Below are 25443 nucleotides of genomic sequence, written 5' to 3'. Positions count from 1 at the left end.
TTGGAATTTAGTTTTATAAAGATTCTGTTGCTAATCCTTGAACTAGAGTTGACTCTCTCCGAATTACTGGCTATACAGGTGCCACCAGAACAATATGCATCTCTGTTCTGACTGAGCGGCTGAGATGGAATATGTACCGGGAGATCTGCTGAGAAAAAATAATTTTACATAGTAATTTTTCAGAGCAGAACTGCACTTTAAAGCTAGTTCAGGCTAACCACAGAATGGTTTAGCCCAAGAGAGAAAACCAGTCCTTTTCCAGAGGGAGTTTGACAACCCCATGGCTGTGTCTACAGGCACAAGTCTTTGAAATAGCCATGCTAATGGCCATTTCGAAGATTACTAATGAGGCGCTGAACTGAATATTCAGCGCCTCATTAGCATTAGGACACTTCTGGCCGCAGCACTTCAAAAGCACCGCTTTTGAACTCCTGCGGCTCAGCGCGGCTACATGGGGGTCCTTTTTGAAAGGACGCCGCACATTTCGAAATCCCCTTATTTTGTTCAGCTGAGTAAGTTAAAAGTTCAGCTGATCGAGATAAGGGGATTTTGAAATGTGCGGGGTCCTTTCGAAAAGGAGCCCTGTGTAGCCGCACCGAGCCGCAGGAGTTCAAAAGCGGTGCTTTCGAAGCGCTGCGGCCGGAAGCGTCCTAATGCTAATGAGGCGCTGAATATTCAGTTCAGCGCCTCCTTAGTAATCTTCAAAATGGCCATTAGCATGGCTATTTTGAAGATCTGTGCCCATGTAGACAGAGCCCATATGTGCAGCCTAGGAAACAATGAAGTCCTGTGGCACCTTATAAACTAACATTTATTGGAGCATACACTTTTGTAGGCAAAAGCCCACTTTGTCAGATGTATGACATGGCTACCCCTCTGATACTTGTCAGCCTAGGAAACATTATTTTTAAAGGCAACAGGCTGTTTTGCTTCCTTCAGAGAAACAAACCCACACAAAGGAGGAGAAGAAACAGAAAACATCTCCGTATCTAGGGTTCAGCCCTCACCTGTGACCTGGCCTGTGGACTTGGGCATTGTTTGGGGATTACAAGTCCTAGCTTCTCAACTCAGGGGATTATGTGAGAAGCACAGCTTCATTTACAAACTACCACCACAAGTTTATCACTCTTGGAGGTGAAGAGAAAAGCTTGAGAATGTGATGTGTGCACCCTGAGGGCTCCAGGTCCCTAAATTTAAAAAAATACATATTTTATTACATATATCTATCTATAGATAGATAGATATAGCGCCAATCACATGATTTTTGCATATCTGCTTTGGAAAAACTGAGTTTTATTTTAAGACATCCTCTCTTGCAGACTCAAATTATATATCTCCTCCTCTCTAGGGAGGAAGCTGAGCTGTAGTAAACCCTCTATTCATCAGAAATTAGTTAGTAATCCCCATTTCAAATATTTTCTAGGAAAATTAAATCCAGACCTCCTTTGGATGTTACTTTTGGTATTGCAGTATGAGATTCTGCAGCTGTTCCGCTTGGCTGCGCAGTGTCTTAATCCAGACAAAAGGAACTAGAAGTTCCCTAATGCATGTTAACAGATTACCATCTGAAACAGGACTACACTAATGCACAACAGGGAACTTTTAATGCACACCAGCAGAGTCTACATGGACAAGCTAGCATGCAATATGACAGAATGCACTAAATTGTTCCTCCTCCTCTATGCAAACTAAGGCACCATGAAGAGAAGCCCATTGTGTCTGTTTGTCTAATGCTTGCAGTGCAATAGAAACCCAACCAAAGATGAAGCTCGGGGTTTTCCGTACCATAGAAAGGTAACAAAGATGCTGGCAAATCTGACACCTCCTCTCCGACGTCTCTAACTGCAACCATTTTCGAGGCTTTTTCTTTCCATCCACCCCCGAGCTGCCGCTGTCATGGCTTCCATAGCGGGCTGAAGAATGAAGACCTGCCTCATAAAGCTGCCGCCGCTGCCTCAGTTCTGTGTCCCTGTGAATATTTTGTGAAGTTAGCAAGTTGGCATCTCCTATGCACTACTGCAAAGCTACACTCAGGAGATCTCATACAATGATCACCATTTGAACCTTACAAACACAGGCAAACCATTTGGGTGGTCTCAGTGCTGGTGCTCTTTCCTTGTACCTGACACAGGAAATGCAGCCAATGTCACAGTAAGATGAACTGCAAAAGCAGCTCCAGTGAGTTTAACAGCAACCATTGTATCAAACCAGTGGTTCTCAAACTGATTCACAGACTTGGGATAGCAGAGCACTTCCTGAAGGTCTGGTAAGGGAGCTGCTGGTTCACAGGAAAAGCCAGGAGCAGTGGCTTCCTGAAGTTGTCATGAATCACCACAAGGAGCAGCCACTACTGCCAGGAGGAACAGTACAGCTGCCTTCACCAGGAGGTAGAGATAACCTAATGAGACAGCATTTGTAATGAAGACGAGATGTAAAAGAAGGTATGCAACACCTCCAGTGCTGAACTGTGCAGCACTAGGAGAACGCCCGGGGTGGGGGAGCGGGGTTGAGTCTGAGCTGTGCTTGAATAAGGACAGGAGCTGTGGAATGAACGGAACAGCAAGGATGAAGAAGCTAAGCTACTGGTTAGGCTAGGGCTGAGCTAACCAAATGGAAAGATTGAGCAATCAAAGATGGGGCCAGCAAGAGATCCAGAACCAGGACAAACAGGCAACCCCTAGGTATTTCTAAGCTGCAGCTCAGAACATGCCTTATAGGCCAAGCAGACAGATTCATGCTAGTTTCACTTGAGCCTGCATGCTATAAATAGCACTGGGAATGTTGCAACTCCAACAGAGACTCAGGCTAGTAACCTCAGCTCAAGGGGTCAAATGATCTGGAGAACCAAGCTCCTGCCTGAACCACAATGTCTACATTGCTACTTTTAGCATGCCAGCTCAAGCAGAACTAGGGCTGGCCTGTCTGCGCAGGATGGGAGACTTACTACCAGCAACAGAGTAAACGTACCCACAAGGGTTTGGTTTGGCTTTTGATATAAGCAGGTGCAGGAGAGACCAAGATCCTCCAGAGGATCCTCACCTTAAGAAGTAACCCAAAACGTGAATAATTTGAGAACCACTCTGACAAAGGTCAACGTGGCATTTCAGCAGCAAGCACTAACAGTTTTGTTCATCATTGCACAATTGCACACTTTCTTCCCTTCAAGGAAAAAAAAATGCATGTGGATGCTATTATTCCCACAGGGGAACTGGTTTCAGGTGGCATGTTCTAGCACACCTACAAATAAATTTCCCTCTAGCAATACACTCTGAACACGAGCACAAGTAATTGTGTGTGGGATTTCCCCTCCACAATTTGGAAAAAAATTCCAGTGACATATTAATATTAGTTTGTTAAATACAATTTGTAGATTCCAGACATCAAAGCTTTCTATGGACATCTTGATTATTCGATGAACTACGACCAGTACTACCCAGCTGTCACACACTTGAAAGATAGGTAGCGACACTACATAGTAGGGAACAAAAGAGAAGATCATTACATAGGAATCCAGGTGACATCGTATCATGTTTGCTTTCCCCCCTTCTTAAACCTTCCTACCTCATGAGAAACCCTAAATACGGTCCCCTTAATCACTGTAGGGAGAAAAAAGGAACATGAAATCATTCCCATCCAGCTGCTAGGGCATGACCCATTGCCACAAGTGCAGAAGTTCCTGATTTACCAATGGCAAAAAGACTTCTCCCCACAAAAAATATTTTACAGCTGTAGTATATAAAACGCTTGATGCTACAAAAGGGATTTCACGGTGCAAAACTCACTAGTGGATTGACAAAGGCTACTGGTGCCAAGTGATTAAGAGAGACAGGTTTAACCCTTTGGCACTAGGCATCTTACATTAATTAGCATATCAGGATACTCCAACACTCAGCATCAAGACTTAAAAAAATGAATACATGAAAAAAAAATAACCTTTGTTTTTTTAACTCCTTGATAGTGCCAGAAATGGAAAAATTATTTTACAGCAAGATAATCTAACCACTGGCACATTGGCATCAAATACAGCCACGAAAGTTTCTTCTAGACCTTGCTGTATCCAAATAGGTTTTCTGCTTCACTGAATGCTACATCTGCAGAGTTTCTCTGTGAAACACAGGGTACATGAAACAAGCCGCTTTTCCTGTTACCTGAGCTCTCCGAGAAGTGCCGATATTGTATTGAGAGTCGATCCATTTTCCTTTTTTGCTTCTGCCGTTGCAATCTGATAAAGCAACTTTTCCATTGAAAACGGTTTGGCTATACGTCGCCGCTTCATTTCCTGAGTTAACAGATTTCCAAGTTAGTTCTTGAATAAAATGAAATAAAAAAAATTTGGATAAACTTGACACAGAACAAAGTTACATTTTTCTTTGGTTGATTGTTTTTAAAGCTATGTTTCCTGTTAAAGGTCTGTGAACAAATACCTCCTGTAGCTGCTCCAAGTAAAGCAAACTCACAGAACGTTGATGCCTAAACCAGGTGAAGGCAGACAGACAGACAAATGTACCAGGAGTGGTATTCCCTACAGGGAGAACCTAGGGGGTGAATTTTATATACTTCGAAACCAATGCTCACCAATATAAGGCAAGAAAAGTTTCTGTAAAACTTAATGCTAAGAAGTCAGTTTTCTAAATAGCATTTCTGTTTCCGGGGTTTTTTTTTTTCCTTCAAGCGAAGTCCTGTGTTGTGAAAACTAATACAGAAACAATTAAAAATCCCTCCAGGACAAATTTATTCAGTGAAATTAAATATTTAACAAGTATTTGGCAGAAACTCCAGTGCCAACTGGCCTTCCTCACATTTCAAACACCCATCTTATTAAAGACAGACAGAATAGGTATGGAAGTCAAGAAACTGAGGAAAAGAAGGGCAGGGGAACAGAAATCGTAATATTACCTCCTGAGGTCAATGGGAGTCTTTTCCCTGATCTTATTAGGATCTGGACTGGGATCCTATGCACAGAATAATGTATAATCCATCTTGGTTTTATCAAACCTACACCCTCCAAAGACTCATTTGTTCTGCAATGCTCACTAGCAGTGAATCAAACCAATCACTCAAGTACTCCTTCCTTTTAGCTCCACACTGTGGTCAGTGCTCCCCATTTCTGTCTTTTGGACAGGGTCTGGCTTAGTTTTGAGTCTCTTGTATCATCAAGCGTATGGGTGGCATTTAAGAAATAACTAGAAAATGATGAATAGGAAGTCAGGTAGGCAGCAGAACGGGGAGGGAGAATGATGAAAGAAGAGCATGCTTAGTGAAATCACAAAATCAATAGAAATTTTGGTGTTACTGAGTATGTGAATGTCTTGCAATGATTCTGTGATCAGGAGGATAATTGAAAGTTGCCGTTTATTTGATGGCTAAATCTCTTCTGTATATCAGTGCAGTCCTTTCCACTTTGTAACAAGAGAATGTTTGGATTCTTTCCCACTGTCTTAAGAGAATCTGTTTCATATACAACGAGTGACAGAACAAGATTTTTAAGACACAGAATATCAAAGTTGACACCATATAGGTAGGCCAAGAAGACACAGTTTAAAGGTACACTGCAAAACAAAGCAGGGTGATCTTAAAATTGAGGTTAATTTGATTTTTAAAATTCTTCCGTCCTACCCTCTGAAGCAAATGCTCTTAAATACTTTCTTTCGCACTGAAAGTACCCCCGAATGCACCATTCTCTGACAGAACAAATATCACAGAGTGCATGCCTATGGTTGAAGTCAAACTTGTCGTAAGAGTGATGACACTGGGATATTTTCAGGGAACACAAACGCCAAAGTGGACACACAATCCATGTGATGAGAAAAATGTCTGTTAATCCAGATTAACTGTGCCTGAGTCTATGCTAGTAGGATCAGCACACAGGCTAAGAAAATGCAAGATGTGCTTGGCCAACTTATCTATGTAGCTGACAGCTGTGACAAGTTCTGCAGCCTCTGTGTGATGCAATTAGGTTCATCCCACTGTATATGCAATTATCAGGAAAATTCTTCCATCAGCCTAGCTACTGGCCCTCAAGCAGGTGAATTTACTAGGGCAGGGGGTCAGCAACCAAAATAGCAAGAAGAGCCATATCTTCCAATTCAGTAAAATACTCAATAATTCAAGAGCTGCAATGCATGTGAATATGGACTGTCTTTAAAAAAAACATCAAACCGTACTTTTTGTAACCCGTTTTAAGAACAGCACACACACAATGATTTATAATGTGATACGTATTTACTGCAGGATGTTCACAAACTTTTTACATATTCAATTTCCTCACACTTTACATGTGTGTTTGCATGACTATCTTCCTGACTTTCACTGCCAAACCCTCCCTCTCTCTGGAGGATGCTGGGGGAGTTATCCAATATTTTGAGATCATACATAGTTTGCTACTTAGATATGAGTTGTTCATTTTTGGACCTTTAGACATTTACCATTTATCGAATATAATCAGGAGAGTGAGGCTTTTTTTTTTTTTTTTAAACTTCGCAATTATTGTGTTGAGAGCCACAAGAAATCCTTAAAGAGCCACAGGTTGCAGACTCTTGTACTAGGGTGACTGAAGAACCGTACGTATCTAAATTGTAAAGAGGAAAACAATGAAATAGAGCAATTGTATGTTGTGACTGATTTACGTCTCATAGAATGAGAGTTCCACAGATTGTTGCTGAAGTATCATTCCTAAAATGTGATTTGTGACACACAAAATTACACAATGCAGGGCTGGACTTTTAAATTCTTTGTCAGCTCAGCTGACAAAAATTTCAAATAGATTCTTCACTGTGCCAGATTTCCTTAAATGCAATCTGCTAGTTCAGAGAAAGGCATGGATTTTGGTCATCAAGTTCACAACAAGAAGTCAGATCAGGAACTGGATTGCGATGTTTGACTTATCTGGAATTTCAGCTTTCCCTAGAAAAGAAGTCTCTGAAGAGTCAAGCCAAAACATAACCAGGAAAAGCTACCAATACTATACAGTGCAATATATATAAAATAAAATCACAACACGAGCAAAGTCAATAATATTAATACGAGCAAAGTCAATATTAATCAAAGCAGATAAACTATCAATGTTATTGTCCAGAGTTTTAAAAGAAGACTTTAGCATACGGCTGTCAGTCACTTCATTAACAATCTGCAGGAGAATTTTTGATGCTTACATAACAGATCTCTGAAAAGCACAATGTGGGTCTGTGAAAGTGGCAAAGTAACCCTCAAAGTGAAGAAACCAAGGAGGAATTTCCAGAGCTTAAGAGAGAGTTGAAAAGGTAGCATGGCTTGAAAAAAAGACAAAGAATGGGGTGGAGCAGGTTTCTAAGGTTATTTTGATATTACTATACATCAAGATTCTTTTAAAGCTTGGGAAAGGTATAGCATTAGATTCCAAGGTAGGTTATCACAATTAGAATCTGTTGAATTTTCAATCAAGTTACATTCATCCAGTGCCAAGTTCACTAATCAAAAGAAACTGTTCATATTTTGGAACACCAAACAGAGCTTTTTCTATCATCCCTAAGTAACAATCCCTGTCTCTTAGGACATTTGCATTGCTGCAACTGTCAGGCAAATACATGCTTAGGAACACCCTTTGTATGTAGGGTTTATAGGTATGTTGTTCCAATCAATCACTAACTGGTTAAATCAGGATCCACTTCTGTTCAGATTAAAAAAATGCAACATGGCTTTCATCATAGAATCACAGAACACTAGAACTGGAAGGAACCTCAAGAGGTCATCAAGTCCAGTCCCCTGCCCTCATGGCAAGACCAGCCACCATCTTATATCATCCCTGCTAGATATTTATCCAACCTGTTAATTATCAATATTGTTGGAGATTCCACAACCTCCATAGTAATTCATTCCACTACTTAACCACTCTGACAGTTAGGAATTTTTTCCTAATGTCTAACCTGAAGCTCTCTTGCTGCAGTTTAACCTTTTAGTCATATCATCAGAGGCAAAGGAGAATAATTTTTCCCTTATCCTTGTAGCACCATTTTTGATACTTGGAAGCTGATGATATAATAATAAAATAATCTCAGCCTTCTCTTTTCCAAACTAAACAAACCCAATTCTTTCAATCTTCTCTCATGGGTCATATTTTCTAGACCTTTAATCATTTTAGTTGCTCTTCTCTGGACGCTCCAATTTCTCCACATCTTTCCTAAAATGTGCCCAGAACTGGACACAGTACTCCAATTGAGGTGTAAACAGCACAGAGTAGAGCAATCTGTGTGATCCTCTTTCCTAGGGAAATCATACTACTGTGTTACTTTAAAAGGATACTTTAACAATCTGTTTATTGTAAAACATACTCGGAAGAATGCTACGTCCCGAGAACACAAAGGAACTAACACCTAGTCTGGACAAATGAAACTTACAGCCTGAAAATTTCTGCAGCTCTCAAATTAAAAACAATGGGTGTACTGACCATTTGACTTGAGGCTGAAAATGAAGATGTGTTCTGGGTTCTATGTAAATGCCATCAAAGTACTTACACAACATTTCAGGAAAGGAAGTAATCAATAAAAAACTTTCCTGCCCCCAAAAACTGACCACATGGAGGCAAAGGAAAAATTTAGGTAAGCAGTATGCTGGGCGTGCACAGCAGCCATTTGTTTTTGCAGTTCAATGGCATGTCACTCATTTTCCAAAGTATCCTTGTGAATGATTACAACTTTAATTCTAAACTAAACTTATGCCATTTCCAAACCCACACAGGCTTTGGTTACCACGTATTAAACTAGGATTCTTTTCTGGAATGAAGATACAGTTCTGGTATCCCACAAATCTCAGAAATACATATTTTAAATAATCCACAAATCCGCTGGAGTCTAGACATGTCAGAATGTTTAGTTTGCTGATTTTTAAGCTACTGATAGGATTATGTACCCATTTTAAGCTTCCAGTTTTCACTTTACCTTGGCAGTTTTAAAACCCATACTTGTCCACTGGGTGGTAGCAAAGTGTACTGTTTCAGAAACACTGTAGCCACAACACACTTTAGACACAAAAGATCCTGGAAAACAGACGACAAACTGCCCACTCGACTGTACAGTACGGTGCACCTTGATCCCCTCCTTGCACAAGACTTCTGGGGAGATCTACAATAAAACATGAAGAAAAGTTTTAATCTTCTTATAGTTAAATCCCCTCTTTGTTGGGCACTGCCATGTATCAATTGCTATGGAAGGGTGAGCACATACAACACCAACACTTCATCAATTTTACCTCCTCTGCTGTGCCCAATATGAAACACTGAATTTCCATTGCCCAGAATGTAAAATATTGCGGGGGGGGAGGGGGGGGGGTGCAGTTACAACAGAGAGAGCTTTCTCTGAAAGTACAACTTTAAAATATCACTTGCCAAGAACTTCAGTTACATTACATGAAAACATGCTGTAATTTAGAACAAGGAGGTTTGGCATTTCATGCCACTACTTTTTCTTTGCAGAAATACAATTACCTTTCCTAAGGAAACTAAAGCCATTTTAAAGACTGTCAGATAATAAATCTGTCTTTCAAGGTTAAGCCGATCTATTTTATATATAAAACATATACTAGCAAATGCTTTCAGATGCTAAGTGTGTGTGCTAGGTATGACATGTAAAACCCTGGAAGCTAAAAAGGTTTTAAGGAATTACAGAGAATTCCTGTTTCAATACACAAGGCCTAAAAACAACACACCTGAAAAATAGCCAAAAATTAACCTACTACTCTTCGCCAGTCCTTTCCCAGTTTTACAGCTTCAAAATTGCCTATTTATAAATGACCAAAAATTTAAGATGGGCATAGAGCTCCTGGTCAGCATAACGTAATCCTTTCTAGTACAACATAAAAATGACCACACTAGGGCCAATCAGTGGTCCAGGAAGCCCAGCATCCTGTCTTCTGACAGTGGCCAATGCCACATGCTAATTTAGAAGGAATGAACTGGCAATCAAGTAAGTGATCCATCCTCTGTCATCCACTCCCAGCTCCCTCCTATAAGTATGGGGTCATGTCCCTGACCATCTTGGCTAATGGCCATTGATATACCTAGTCTCCAAGAACTTACCTACACTTAATTCTCTTCTAAACCCTGTTATGCTTTTGGCCTTCACAATATCCTTTGGCAGAGAGTACCATAGGCTGACTGCACATTATGTGATGAAATACTTCCTTTTGTTTATTTTAAACCTGCTGTCTACTGATTTCATTGGGTAACCCTTGGTTTTTGAAGGAATAAACAACATTTCCTTTTTCACTTTCTCACTTGTCAAGATTTTATACACCTCTATCTTACCTCTTATAGTCATCTCTTTTCCGAGCTGGAAAGTCCCAGCCTTGTTAATTTCTCCTCACATGGCAGCTGTCTCATATCACTAATAATCTTAGTTGCCCTTCTCTGTACCTTTTCCAAATTCTAGTACACCTTTTTGAGCAGCATAAAGCATTCTAAATGTGGGTGTGCCATGGGTTTACATAGAGGCAGCATTTTATTTTCTGTCTCCTCTATCCCTTTCCCAGTGGTTCCTATCATTATTAGCTTTTTGTTCTGCTGCTGTTCATTGAGACAAATGTTTACAGCATGGGTGTCCAACCTTTCGGCTTGCCTGGGCTGCATTGAGTGAAGAGGAATTGTCTTGGGCCACATATAATATCTATATAATATAGTTAATGTATATAAATCACATAATAATGTTAAAAGTTTACGATCTTGTGGGGCCGCATTACTAGCTGCCCAGGGCCGCATGCGGCCCGCGGGTTGGACATGCCTGGTTTACAGAGAACTATCCACACTGGCTCCAGGATGGTTACCAAGTGTTAGCAGCTAATTTACATTGTCATTTTGTATACAGTTGGGATTGTTTTCCAAAAGAATTACTTGGCATCAATCAGTACTGAGTTTCATCTGCCATTTTGTTGCCCAGTCCCTTAGTTTTGGGAGATCCTTTTTTAACAAAAGGACAGCATGCTTTTCCCCCTTTCCCAAACCATGTGTACGTTCAACACATATTAATTCCTCGAATGTTGTAGTTACGTTCTTGAAAAATGCGACTAAGTACACCCATGTTAAATGAAACAAATTTCCACATAAAAATGTAAATGAGAGAGGGGAGAGTTAGGTTCCTGAGAATTTTTTCCCCCACCAGACAAAAGATATTAAATACACATACATTATAAATTTTAAACAAGCAGTTTAGTACTGAACTTGGAATGATGATTGTGAAGCTTGACTGATGTGGTGATGTCAGAAGGTGGATTGTCCAGCTGCTTCTCTTGCCAAAATTTCCCAATTTGGGGCCGGGGGGAGGCACACATGTAGAATTGTGGATTTGCTCCCCTTTCCCTCCTTTTTTCTTTGGTAAGGGGATGGTACATTTTTTTTTTATAGCAATTCATTACATGACCAATTCCCTAATCACTTCAGAGCTGAGTTCCTTGTTAGAATTGGCATCACTAAAGATCTTAAAGCCAACTTTAATCATTTGAAAAGTTTCAGAAGCACATTTGGCAGTCTTAAGTCAATGGGCTGGTTCTTTAATTTCTTGGACCTCTTCTTCTATTGCTGTCATCACCTCTAGCTCCAGGAGATCTTCATTGTGTGATTTGCAGAAGATGCGTAATGTCAGCTTCTTCCACCTCATCTACACCCACTGGATCAGAAGCTGATTTAAACAATAGGTAATATACCCCAGTTTGTCGGTCTGCGATTTCATATTTGATTTCTTTCAGAACTTTTGGGTGAATACTGTCTGGTTGTGATGACTTATTATGGTTTAATTGAAACAGTTTGTTCCACAACCTCCATTAAAGACACTTCAATCACTCCACAAGAATGACTCAGGTGTGGCAACCTCCCTCGCAGCCTCTGTAGTGGGGACTGATACAAAGAACTTACTTAGCTTCTCTGCAATGGCCTTGAGTGTTCCTTTAGGACCTCAATGATCCAATGGCCCCACTGATTGTTTAGCAGTCTTCCTGTTTTAGATGTACTAAAAACATTATTTGCTGTTAGCTTTGGAGTGTTTGGCTAGTTGTTCTCCAAATTCTTTTTTGGCCTGTCTAAATAAACGTTTACATATGACTTACCAGCGCTTATGCGTCTTACTATTTTCCTCAATAAAATTTAATTTACAATTTTTAAAGAACACTTATTTTGCCTCTCACCATTAATTACTTTGTTGTTTAGCTACGGATGCACTTTCTAGTCTACAATTTCTTAATTTCGGGTATACATTTAATCTGAGCCTCTATTATGGTGTTTTTAAAAAGATTCCATGCAGCTTACAGATACTTCACTTTGGCGACTATACCTTTTAATTTCTGTTTAACTAGCTTCCTCATTTTTGTATAGCTCGCCTTTCTAAAATTACATACTCCCATGATAGGCTTTTACCAAGTAGTTCAGCCACATTCACCTCTTCAACCAGATCCAGTGTGCTACTTCGGATGAAATCAAGAATTGCTTCTCCTTCTGTGAATTCCATTACTATATGCTCCAAGGAGTCGTCTTAAACAGTGTCAGTTTTTATCTCTGTATCCTATTCTGAGATGTCATCTACCCAGTCACTCTGGGGATAGTTGAAATCCTCTAGTATCACTATTTTTAGGTTTTGGGGTTTTGTGGGGTGGGGTAGGGGCAGAGGAGGGCATCTCTAATCTCCCTGAACATTTCACAGTCAACATTCAAGTCAGGTGGTTGGTAGTATACATCCCTACTGGTACAGTCTTAGTCAGGCATGGGTGTGGTATACCTAGACTTTAGTAAACCATTTGAAACGGTCTCACATAATATTCTTATCGACAAACTAGGCAAGTCCAACTTAAATGGGGCTGCAATAAGGTGGGTGCATAACTGGCTGGTTAATCGTACCCAGAGAGGAGTAGTTAATGGTGCTCAATCCTGCTGGAAAAGCATAACAAGTGGGGTTCCGCAGGGGTCTGTTTTGGGACCAGTTCTGTTCAATATCTTCATTAATGATTTGGATATTGGCATAGAAAGTACGCTCATTAAGTTTGCAGATGATACCAAGCTGGGAGGGGTTGCAACTACCTTGGAGGATAGGGTCATAATTCAGAATGATCTAGATACATTGGAGAAATGGTCTGAAGTAAACAGGATGAAGTTTAATAAAGATAAATGTAAGGTGCTGCACTTAGGAAGGAATAATCTGTTTCACACATACAGAATGGGAAAAGACTGTCTAGGAAGGAGTACAGCAGAAAGGGATCTAGGGGTTCTAGTAGATCACAGGTTAAATATGAGTCAACAGTGTGATGCTGTTGCAAAAAAAGCAAACATGATTCTGGGGTGCATTAGCAGGTGTGTTGTGAACAAGACACGAGAAATCATTCTACCGCTCTACTCTGCGCTGGTTAGGCCTCAGCTGGAATATTGTGTCCAGTTCTGGGCACCCCAATTCAAGAAAGATGTGGAGAAATTAGAGAAGGTCCAGAGAAGAGCAACTAGAATGATAAAAGGTCTGGAGAACATGACTTATGAAGAAAGGCTGAAAGAATTGGGCTTGTTTAGCTTGGAAAAAAGAAGATTGAGGGGGGACATGATAGCGGTTTTCAGATATCTTAAAGGGTGTCATAAGGAGGAGGGAGAAAACTTGTTCTTCTTGGCCTCTGAGGAGAGAACAAGAGGCAATGGACTTAAGCTGCAGCAAGGGAAGTTTAGGTTGGACATTAGGAAAAAGTTCCTAATTGTCAGGGTGGTCAAGTACTGGAATAAGTTGTCAAGGGAGGTTGTGGAATCTCCCTCGCTGGAGATATTTAAGAACAGATTAGATAGATGTCTATCAGGGATGGTGTAGATAGTGGTCGGTCCTGACGTCGGGGCAGGGGACTAGACTCGATGGCCTCTCGAGGCCCCTTCCGGTCCTAGTGTTCTATGATTCTATGATTTCTATCCACAGAGACCCTGAGCTTTTTTAACTGCTTTTTTAAAAACATTCCTAGGAAAGAAAGCCAAATAAATTTTAAATTGTAAAAAAAATGCTTAAAATAGAAAGAGAAGCAAAGCTGGGAGAGGTAATATATTTTATTTGACCAACTTCTGTGAGTGAGACAAGACTAAAATCAAAAGTTTGCCTTGCTCATCAACAGACATCGGTCCAACAAAATGTCTCACCCACCTTGTCTCTCTCATCCTGGGACTAACACAACTACAACACTGCATACAGAAATCAGGAAGCATCAACTTTAAAGCAGTGTTTCCCAATTGGTGTTCCACAGAAGCCCGGAGATCAGCAAAGTGAAAGTAAGGATTCCACAGTCAAGAGATGGCAACCTGCACCTCCAGAGCCACTTGCGGCTTAAGGAGTCATTTGTGGTTCTGCTGCTGCCACTAACTCTTCTGTGGCTCCCTCCTCTGCCACCACTGGTGGGGAGTGAGACAAGTTCTGCATCGTCCTGCTGCTGGTGGTAGGGTAATCAGGTGGGTCCTGTGTCCTCCTGTGTTAGGCCCTCAGAACTAGAGTTGGAAGAGCAGAGGTATGTTCGTCCACCACATTTGGTGAAATATTTGGGTGGCTTTAGGGCTGAGAGGAGTTAAGCCTTGAGATGTGGGGGTAGATTTGTGGGACATGGGGTAAAGCTTGGGGATAGGGGGCAGATTTGGGGGCCGAGGTGTGTAAAACCTGGAGATGGAGGGTGTGAGTTTGGAGGCTTGAGGGGGGGTGGACCCCGGGAATGGGTTTCTGCAAAATTCTTTCGAGTTTAAAAGTGTTCTGTGACCAAATAAAACAGGGAAATGCTGCTCTAAAGTAAACAAAGAAGCTGACATCCAAGTACCCATAATCATCTAATTGCAGTCATGTAACTGTAAAAGACAACAGGATCTCATCTGCTACGATGGAGATTTTATTAGTAAAAACTTTGGCTATATGTGTATTTTACATGTTTTCAATGGAATGTGGATGCTTTTGTAATGGACAGTTACTGAACTGCAGGCTTTAGCTTTACTTCATCATGATGGCGTTCTGCAAAATTGGAAAATACTGGAAATATTAGTGGTCCAGACTTTACTGGCAATGTTTTTCTTCTTTAACTCAAAAGCAATAAAACATCCTTTCAATTAGCTTTGGAGTGTCACAGATACAAAACGACTCACCATTACATTGCTTTCAAGCATTTCCAGCCCTGGAGTGCCATTGGCTTGCAGAAGGGTATGTACCACATCATCAAGTTTGTTCTCCTCTGCAGCAGGAATGCAATACCTGTTTATTTGAAAGAGAAAATAGATTGAGCATTTACTATGTAGTAAATGGCGTTCCCCAACTTGTCCAGCAAAGGGAAGGACTGACCAACTCCACTCCAAAGCTATAAACAAGTGAGGAAAAATGTAAAAGGAGCCCCCCTTCCTACCCCTCCCCCCATCCCAGGCTATTTTGGCAAAATGCTTCAGATGCATGGAACATTATTTATTTAGACTGAAACCTACAGTATTTACTACAGCAAAGATTTAACTGATAACAAGCTATCCCCAAAGCAGCACATGTGACAGCTCACTACTCTACAAATGAGAGAGAAGAGAGTCAGTAACAGCCTGACGTCTACGGTACCAAGGATATCGGCAATCAGAAGTTCCCATCTACTCAGCCCCTACATTGCCTACAGTCACCCTAAGCCTTCCTTTAAATTACTATATTTGTTACAGATGCTTAAACCTACCTCAAGTGAAAGCAACATTTTTTCTTGAACCAAAACAGATGTTTGTAGTCTCAAATCAACGTAATACAGATATTGAAAGTTACATTAGATATATTTAATTAATAAAGACAAAATATTGCGAGCTCTTCCTCCTTCACTTATTTGACAAGCCTCAAATTCAGCTTTCCTCCTTTTCCCCGCAACAGAAACTATCACAAATGCCTAAAACGCAGCAGGCCATACAGGAAGAGGGGTTTAAAATGGGTGCAGAATTACAAGTATTCCATAATCTCTCCCATCCTCCCCTATTTTGCTGGCCACCAAAGCAATCCTGGCCATTAATGCTTTCCCCAGTGGCATGAAACGGTCTAGGGATAGCTTGCTTTGGTTTTACGTGGCTGAGGAACTGGCACTGTGCAGGGTAGATAGGTGCAATCTTGCTGACGAATAAAGGCTGAAGGGGGAGCAGAAGTAGAGATGCATACACAGTGTGGGGAAAGAAATGCAGAAGAGAAACACTTATTGGTACGATTGTGAAGGTTATTTCATTATATTGCAGTAATGCCTGGGGGTTCCTAATCAACGTCCGTCATGCCAGGCACTATACAGAAGACCCCCAACTCAAGTCAATTTTGAATTAAGTCGGGATGGGGATAGGCAGAGTCCCTACCGCCTTCAGGTTCCCCCAGGCCAGGGCTGTGAGTAGTGGAGGGGCTCTGCAGCCACAGTGAAGATGGTGGCGCCTCCATGCCTGCGTGTGGTACTCACCCTGCTGCCTGGATTCTGGCTCCCCTTTGCTTGCGGGAGCTAGGAAACTGACCAGCACTGCCCACCTGGCTCCAGGCTCCCTGCCACTCTGTGAGCAGGGAGCCAGGTGCAGCAGCTCCAGTCAGTTTCCTGGCTCCCACAAGCATAGGGGAGGTGGGAGTAAGGCACAGCTGCTGGGAGCGCAAGAGCCCAGCTACCACCTGGTTCTCGGCTCCCCGCCACTTGCAGGATTTCGACTCACATTGTTCCAAGAATCGCACAAGTCAAAACTGTGTAAGTCAGGGGCCTACTGTATAAATGTAATAAAAGGCCAGCTCCTACATCTAAGAGTTTACAATCTTAGGGTAATACAAAGAAACAACCAGTACAAAACACACAGGGAGATGGATGTGGTAACAGTGAAGATTATGTTTCTTTCTCTAACAGTCAGCGGTCTTGGCACCCCTGTACAGAAATTTTCCTAACCATGCCTGCGACAACCCTTCTTCCCTCCTCCTCCTGCTCCTCCAAAGTGTAGCTTTCCTGACATCTAATCTCCCCACTGCCAAAAGCTCACAGGCAAAACTGAAATTAAAGCCATGAGAGAGATGCAGGCAATGTGATCAACGAAAGACTTTCATAAATGCAAGAAAGTTGAAGCACCTTTGGTGAAGATGACAAGCTCAAAAATTGATGCTTTTCACAAGATCCAATGTTCAACGTTTCCTTCATTGGAGAGCCTTCGGAGGGAGTGGGGGAGAAGCAGAGCCTGTGGGGATTTGCCATTCAGCTGTGAAATTTCAGCTACATACTCTCCAATTTCTTCTGTGCACAACAGTCCTTGGTGCAGAGTTTGTTTCTTATAAGAACATAAGAACAGCCATATGGGATCAGACCAACAATTATCTAACTCACACCCCTGCCTTCTGACAATGGCCAATGCCAGAGGCTTCAAAGGGAATGAACAGAAGAGGGCGGTCATCAACTGATCCACCCCATCACCCACTCATAGCATCCAGCAGGCAGAGGTTTAGGGACACTCAGAGCACAGGGATGCACATGGACAATTACTGATCCTTGCAAGATTCATTCATAGGGTCGAACCTTTACATCCACTGCTCCAACATTTGTTCCTTGGCCTAATGGAGTAATTCAGAGCACTAGCAGACTTGTCCATCATGTGGACTAGCACAAGCAGAGATGGGACGCCTTGCCAGTGAGTTTCAGAGGTATTTTGTTGACAGCAGAGGAGTGGTGATACTTAAGAAACTTGGGTTCCCATTCCAAATGGAAGAGGCAAGCATGCCTTAGGGGCAACCAAACCATCTGCCCCTGCTTTCCCCCTATTCCTTTGGCCTCTGTTCACTACTATATCCCCTCTCCCTCCTGAACCCGAAGACCCTGTCCTCTTGTTTGTCTGTCTCCCGTTCCTAACACCCACAGCTTTTTCACTCCCCTGGTCTACAGGGCGTTCTTTTTAAATTGCCACCACTAGGTGGGGAGGGTGGAAAGGCCCTGACTCTGTTCCTGAGCCAGACCCCAGACAGGAGCAACACCCAACCCCACTCTGCCTCCAGTCCTGCACTGGCCCCGGCCTCAGCACCAGCCCCAGTCGCAGCCAAGGCCCCCAGCCCTGGCTCAGGTTGAAGTCTGGTCAAAAAGAGGACTTGGCAGTGGCTGGTTAGTGCTGCTGACTGGACACTAAAAGCCTGCAGTAACCAGGCTCTGACACAAAGGCTGGGGGTGGGGAGAGGGCAGACAGCTGCTGCTAGAGCCTGAAGAATACTCAGGAGTGGCTCCAGCAAGAGAGGTACTGGCAGCTCCCCCATCCCATCCTGAGCATATTCCCCCCCCCCCCCCCCCCCGGGTGGCACAGTTGAAAATATTTTGGGAACAGTGCAGCAGGAGGTGACAGGAGAGCACAGGAAATACACTCTGACAAATATATTCGGCTCAAATGCATGCGTGTGCTGGTACGTCTCGAAAAACGAGAATGTTAGACATGTTTTTAAAGCTTTCAAAACACCATACTTTTCCCTACTCTCATTCTCAGGAGCATCTTCATTGCTTTGGCTGAAACTATTCAGATAAATTTAGCTCAGGGCAGCCAGCCAGCATGGAAAATATAAGGGCAAACAGTTAAATCAGGTAAAGTTATACACATCCAAAATAGTATCTTGGGCAACTTTAAGTGTAGAGAAAGCATCACCAGCCCCGCCTAGAACAAAATACGAAAAAACCTCCGATCTCCACCCCCTGAAAATATTTGTTAAAAATTAAATTAACAGAACACTTGTAAGCCATTCCAGCTCCCTCTGTTCTGTATATTGTCTCTTTCCCCAGTTAGGGATCTGTCTTGTGTTAGACAGCAAGCTCTTCATCGCACTGACAGCCTCTTATCCTAAGTGTGCACCTTGGACAATGGGCCCCTGACAATGGTAGGGAAATTTAGCTACAACCAAAATTCACCTATATACACGCATCAACTTTAGCACCACTAATACTGAAAAGAGTCTACATAATTTTAATTAGTAATTAAGAGGGTAACCCAAACATCTCTGTCTGTCTGATTTTCTTAAAAATACTACGTATGGTATGTGCCAAGTACCATTGGCAATTATAATTCATCCTCCATGCATCAAAGTTTGATAATCAAGGAGCTTTTTAATTATTCTTACTTTTTTGTTTAATCAAGGGCTACAAGTTTAGCTGTTTATTACTTTTCTTATTGTAGAGCAGATCCTTTCAGGATAACGTAGTACAACAGACACAATACAGATAAGTAAATTAAATGCTGCCAGCATCTGCTTCCAGTGATTCCACGATCAACTGTTGTGCTTCCATGAAAATGTGAGCAGTTGTGTGACGACAAACAGTAAGCAGCAGACTCACAACAATCCACATCAAAATGTTAGAAGGATGTGGTTTCAAAGGTAGGCATCACTGGGTACAAATTAAAAATATGTATTTGTGGTCAGGTATCTCCAGAGCCTCAGAACATTTTGCAAAGCAGAACAATGGGGACAGTTCAGCAGAAGGATGGGAACAATCACTTTAGAAATGAAAATACAGAGCTGACTTGAACAAGTCTCTCTACACACCAGTGTAACAAAATTCTGCCTTGACTCGTCATCATTTGGATACCAGGCAGAAACATTCTGCCGAGTGAAATCTGCACAAGACAGAAATAGTTTACTGCTAAATAGCCTAAAACAGAGACTAGAAGAAATATTAAGAAATACTGAGCTCTTCCTTTAGAACAGTGGTTTTCTCTTGGTTACTATACCACGTCATGAAATCTGATAGTTTCTCCTGATTCAGGCAATACGCAGTAGCCATATTGCAGCCGCTTCCAACCTCCTACCTACAGCCACTGGGGCTCAGGGTAAATGAGACAAACCACATGGATACTTACCAAATGCAATCAGCACCAGTGTGTAAGTAGTCAATGTATGGAAGGTGATTTTGGTCTCGAGACCAGCATGAGGTAGAAAAGACCATGCCAATATTTAGCCAAGGAATTGTCACTCCTAAAATACAGGAATTAAAAATAAATTTTAATAGCTTAAACGAAAATAATTTTGTTATTCATTAAAAATAAATGACATTTTTAAGGCACATTTCAGCTGAAAATCCTGCTTCTCCACTGAGCTGACCCAGTAAGTTTTAAATGACTCAGTCACTAACATTACATTAACTGTGGTTCTTCCAGGAGTATTGTTCTTATAAAGCAGGGGTGGGGAATCCCTTGCCCACAGTCTGGATCTGCCCTGCAGCTTGTTTGGATACAGGCCCCAATGCTCAGGGCTCCCCTCCCAGCATCCAGCCCACTGCAGGGTGGGGGGTAGGTGGAGCCCCAAGTCTTGCTGGCCGGAGTCAGGCAGACTAAGGACAGTTCCAGCCTGTGTGCTCTGCCTAGAGGAGTGAAGAAATGGCTCAGCACACTGCCAATGCCCCACCTCCTCCCCACAGGTGGGGGAATGGCAGCACAAAGATGTGTTGCCTGGTAGCTTCTCCCCTGCACTAGTCTCATTAGCTGGAACCATGGCCAATCAAACCAGTGGAAGGCAATGCCTACGAACAGTGGGGTCTGGAGCCAAGTGTGGACCCCAAGAAGTCGAGGCAGGTAAGTGCCCCCCCATCACCCACATCACACACCCCTTCTGCCCAGACCCCCCAATCCAGCCCGCTCCCACATCACTTCCCACTTAGGCACCCCACTCCTTCACTCCCTCCCGCTCAAACCCCATCACGCTTCTGCACCCCAACTCATTTTTCTGTGGGTCACTGGCCCTTGAAACGAAAAAAAGATTCCCCACCCCTGAACTATAGCCTACACTGGGTGCGAAATATTCTGGCCAACGATGTTTGCTGGGGCCATGCCTGCACCCTTTGGCTGTGTCTAGATTGCTGAGAACTGTTGGCAAAAGATGCCAAATTGTGCAACGCATTTGCATATCTTTTGCTGACAGTTCTGTCAGGAGAGGCTTTCCCAACACTTGGCCCGTCCATGTGGAAAAACCCCTCTGTCGAGACATGCCTTCTTCCTCTTGGAATGAGGTGTACAGAGATACTGACCGAATGCTCACAACTGACAGATCGCTGCCAACAGCCCTGCATTCTGGACACAAGTGCTTCCGACAAAACTTCTGTTGACAGAAGTTTTGTCTACAGAAGCCTGCAGTCTAGACAGCTGTAATGTCTTTGCATCTCCCACCAAGAGCCTAACAAGTGAGGCAGACCTGCAGTTCTTTCAGCAACACGGAATCCAGACATTATCAGACATTGTGGAAACAGCATACGAAGACAGGCTTTTGGAATTGTATATGGAGAACGCATCTCAAAGCAGCAATTACTAAATGAAAGCCAACTGCAGTTCCATATATACTCTTGATAACTCGCCAGCAGCGACCTGGAGGCCGGGAGATGGTGCTGCAGTCTACCTGAAAAACGAGTGTAGGATAGCCCTGCCAAAATTCCCATTCTTTACGATAGAATAATGTTAGGTAAGTCTATGCCCCGAACTCCCAAATAGCTGCCCCTAAGAAACATCTAGGATGGGAAAACAAGCAACTGAGATTACTTTTGCTCTACATGAGTGAACTGTGACCTTCTTTGATGGAGCTATATTTACTAGTCTATAAAAATGTGTATCAAAGTCTTGCTTGAAATGGCTTATCCTTTAGTTCTGTCTCCATGACTTATGAAAAATCTAGGAATACCCTAAATGACCAGCTGTTTAAGAACATAAGAATAGCCATATTGGGTGAGACCAGAGTTCCATCTAACCCAGTGTTCTGCCTTCTGACAGTGACCAATGCCAGATGCCCCAGAAGGAATGTACAGAATAGGTAATCATCAGATCTATCCCGTTCCCCATTCCCAGCTTCTGACAAAGAGCAGCCAGGGACACCATCTATACCCATCCTGGCTCACAGTCATTGATTAGTCTATCCTCCAATGAATTTGTCTAGGGCTTTTTAGTTAAAAAATAATTGAACCCTGTTATAGACTCTGCCTTAAGAAGGTCCTCTGGCAAGGAGTTCTGCAGGTTGACTGTGTGTTGTGTGAAGAAATATTTCCTCTCTTTTGTTTTAAACCTGCTACCTGCTAATTTTCTTTGGCAAGCCTCTAGTTCTTGTGTTCTGGGCAGGAACAGACTTCTTTATTCACCTTTTCCACACCAGAGTCATGATGTTATAGACCATTATTGATACAGTTCTTTGCTTGGGATGGTAATAAGTGGCACTGTTGGGATCAGATCATGAACCTCTTCCATTTAGCAGCATCAGGATGTTTGGTAAAGTCTTTTCTGCAATGGATTGGGACACTTTGTACTTCAGAGGAGCATGTTCTTTCTGCTGCTGTCAGCACTTATAATGGGAAGTGTATAGGTTGAAGGACTTTGTTGTACCTCCATATAATCATATGTGGTTGGGAAGGTTTGTATATTGATAGTTGAATGGAGAGATTCTCTAGACCTGATACCAGAATTGTCTTGGTCATGTTGGAGCTACCATGATCTTTTATGACAGAGTCTTGTCTGAGCTTCCTGAAAGCACTGGGATTAACGGAATTGGAAGGTAAGCATACAGAAGGCCCAATGACCATGAGATCAGACAATGACCCAACATAAATCTCTGTCTGAAGCAGTAATTCTGACATTTTCTTCTTACTCTTTTGACAAAGAGGTGAATGTTGGGATGACAGCATTCGAGAGAGATGTCTCACTTTGTCATCAACCTCTTATGGTTGTTTTGAAACTGCTTGCCAAGGTGATGTGCCAGCACGGTCTGTCTTCCTGGGAGAAGAACAGGACGGATTCAAAATTCCAAAGATGTACACCCTCTTAACATGAAGCGGTAGCTCTTATCCACAATATTTACTTACGTGGATTAGCTATTAGCTCCAACACATTCACGTGGAGCCTTGCTTCCTGAGGAGACCAAGAACCCTGTATTCCGTGATCATCTAAATGGGCTTTTTAAAGGGCAGTTGTTGAATGCTGGATATCTGTGTTCAGTCACAGTATATGTCTACACTGCAGTCCGAGGTGTGGCTGCAGCATGTAGGAATGCCCTTAAATCTACCTAGTGCAGCTAAGCCCAACAGTGGAGATGTGTTGATCTGGACTGTGCAAGCCCACTGAGGACCCTGTGTACATATTTGGGTGCACAGACCAGGCTAAAACCTATCTCAACATATCTTCACTGCTATTTTTAGCCAGGCTAGCAAGAGCAAAGATAGCATGGGTATGCCAGCCTATGCTGCAATTACACCTTTTAGTGCACTATAGCCATACCATCCTTACAAAAAGAGGAGAAAGGAAATATCAACCCTAATTGCTAATTATTTGCATAGTTCGCCACAGACTTGGACACTAAGTGTCAATTCTTATCTAAAGGGGATAAGAAGGAAGCAAGAGCCAATTGGGGCTGCCCCACCCTTTACCTCCTCAGTTGGGAGTATGGCCTCAAACACCTCAGCCCATGAAAATCTAGACTAGAATGTAGTGGGCACATGCACGCCAAGAGTGGAATAAAATAAATGAACAATGCATCTCAAAGAACTTTCTATCTCTACCGGAACAGCATGAATAATTCACAAGGAATAATATATTTAACAAATTTAGACTCTTTCAGCTCATAAAATATCTACCAGGCAATTGCAATGGCCTTGACTTTATTAGTTACTTAAATATATTTTCTAATTTTCTACTTTATGGATTAATCATAAATATCCAACATTCAGAGGTAGTTCTGACTGGTCAAAGAAGTCACTTGAAACTGCATTTGTTCTCTGACAGGGGTAGTATGCCAACACTGATATCTGTACATGAGATTACGAATTCTGCTTTCAATGTGCTTTTTTTCAATCAGCGAAACTTGACTCAAGTCCAAATAAATATTTGCACTAAGTTCTGTTATTATTTTGCTTAGCGTTATGTTCTAAATTATACAAATATGAAAGGTATATCTCACTTATTCATTACTCTGACACAAAATGTTAACACAGATGGACAAATAGTAATGAAAAGGGGCATTACAAGGAGAAATAAGAGCCTATAGTTGTATGGCCCCAACTGTTCAAGTCTGAACCTACAGATCACTTTTTATGGCTTGAAACAGAAAATACCGCAGGGCAATGTCCATTTAATATGCATTATAAAACCAATCAGCATCTTCCTAGGTCTTAGGAAAATGCCAATTTCCACAGAACAAATTGAGGATAAATTGGAAATCATGTATCCACCCACTATGGTTATAAATACTGCAACAAGCAGAGTCATCTTTGGTAAACCCGTGGAGAACTAGGGACATATTTGAGGGTTTTTTTTTTAAATATATATCACACATTCCTCAGTTTACCTGAGTAACACTATCCCCCCCTAAAGGCCTGGAGTTAAAAACAAAGGCGTGGGCTCTAAAGGGGAAATCAAGCAGGAGGCAAACTAATGGCAAAGAGAAGGCTCCAAAGGGGAAAAAACTATCAACTGCAGAATTCACCAGGACTAGCTCCCTCCCACCTGGAATGGCTTGCGCATCTGAAGGCAGAGAGATTAGGATCCTAGGGAGTCCTAAACCTCAGAGATTTGAGGAAAATCAGCATGGGAGGTGATTGGCTGAGCCAAGAAAGAAGTTGCTCAGGGCAAGCTGACAGACAGATTGAGGCACAGAAACAGGCAACATGCCACAGCAAGGCAACATGCTTCTCCCTGCTGCAGGGGGAGCTAGTAGGGGTGCTCGCACAAGTAGGCAAGGAAAGTTTAAGCCATAAGTAAGCCCTACATGCGTAAGCATTTCATTGTCTAATCCTTTGCTCTGCGTGCTGTTTATATTCAAGAAGTATATAAATAATATTTTGTTTTCCAGGCACTGTTTCTGTGTCCTGGCTATGTCATATGCTGTGACAGGCTCCCCCAGCGAAACTCACTGATACCAAAAGCAAATTAGGCCTGTGTCCTTAACACGACTGGAAACAAGGCTGCAGCCCAGACAGTCAGTGTAAGAGTGGCTGGGCTGTGTGGCTCATTGCTGAGTGCGGTGCCGGGGGCCAGACTTAGCATGCAAGAGGGATGCTGAAGATGGACTGAATGGGATCTAAGGCACAGTTGGTCCTGTAGCTGTCACAATCCCAACCACTAAGATAGTCAATACCACATGCAGCTATGTAATTTTCAAAAGAAGGGATCCCTGGCTTCCTCCAGGAAATACTGCCCAGGTGACCCCCCTTCCCTCCCCCCCACCCCCAAAAAATGGACTCTGACCTCTCCAGCTGAAATTGTTGGCCTCTGATATCACACAGAATACTAAATAGTACAAACAAACAAGCCAACAAAAAAACCCATCTTCTTACCAGGCACAGCACCAAGATGTCGCAGGATGGATCCTGTATTATTAGGAAGGACTGTAAGGTTCCACCCATGCCTATTGAATGAAGTGATACAGGCACTGTTACGTGTAGGCACTTAAACTGGTCTTACAGTAGCTCTCCATGTAAGCATTTGTAGTCACTGTTTCGACCTAGAGTCTTGTACAGATTCTGTACTAGACAGAATAGCTG

At 42.3% G+C, this 25443-nt stretch overlaps 1 protein-coding gene across 3 annotated transcripts in view; it reads right to left on the bottom strand.

Annotated features, from left to right (window-relative positions):
* The window catches only part of JARID2 (jumonji and AT-rich interaction domain containing 2), a 305764-nt gene that overhangs the window by 6045 nt on the left and 274276 nt on the right, over positions 1–25443 (bottom strand). For all 3 annotated transcript variants that reach the window (XM_074987636.1, XM_074987637.1, XM_074987638.1), the window contains 6 exons: positions 25237–25307; positions 19796–19910; positions 15095–15200; positions 8913–9095; positions 4149–4279; positions 1786–1969 (listed from right to left, as the gene is read on the bottom strand). In XM_074987636.1, the coding sequence (XP_074843737.1) occupies positions 1786–1969; positions 4149–4279; positions 8913–9095; positions 15095–15200; positions 19796–19910; positions 25237–25307 (790 nt within the window). The remainder of the gene's footprint in view (positions 1–1785; positions 1970–4148; positions 4280–8912; positions 9096–15094; positions 15201–19795; positions 19911–25236; positions 25308–25443) is intronic.

Source organism: Carettochelys insculpta, chromosome 2 (genome assembly GCF_033958435.1).
Source record: "Carettochelys insculpta isolate YL-2023 chromosome 2, ASM3395843v1, whole genome shotgun sequence".
Lineage (NCBI taxonomy): Eukaryota > Metazoa > Chordata > Testudines > Carettochelyidae > Carettochelys > Carettochelys insculpta.
This window is presented reverse-complemented; position numbering and strand designations above follow the sequence as displayed.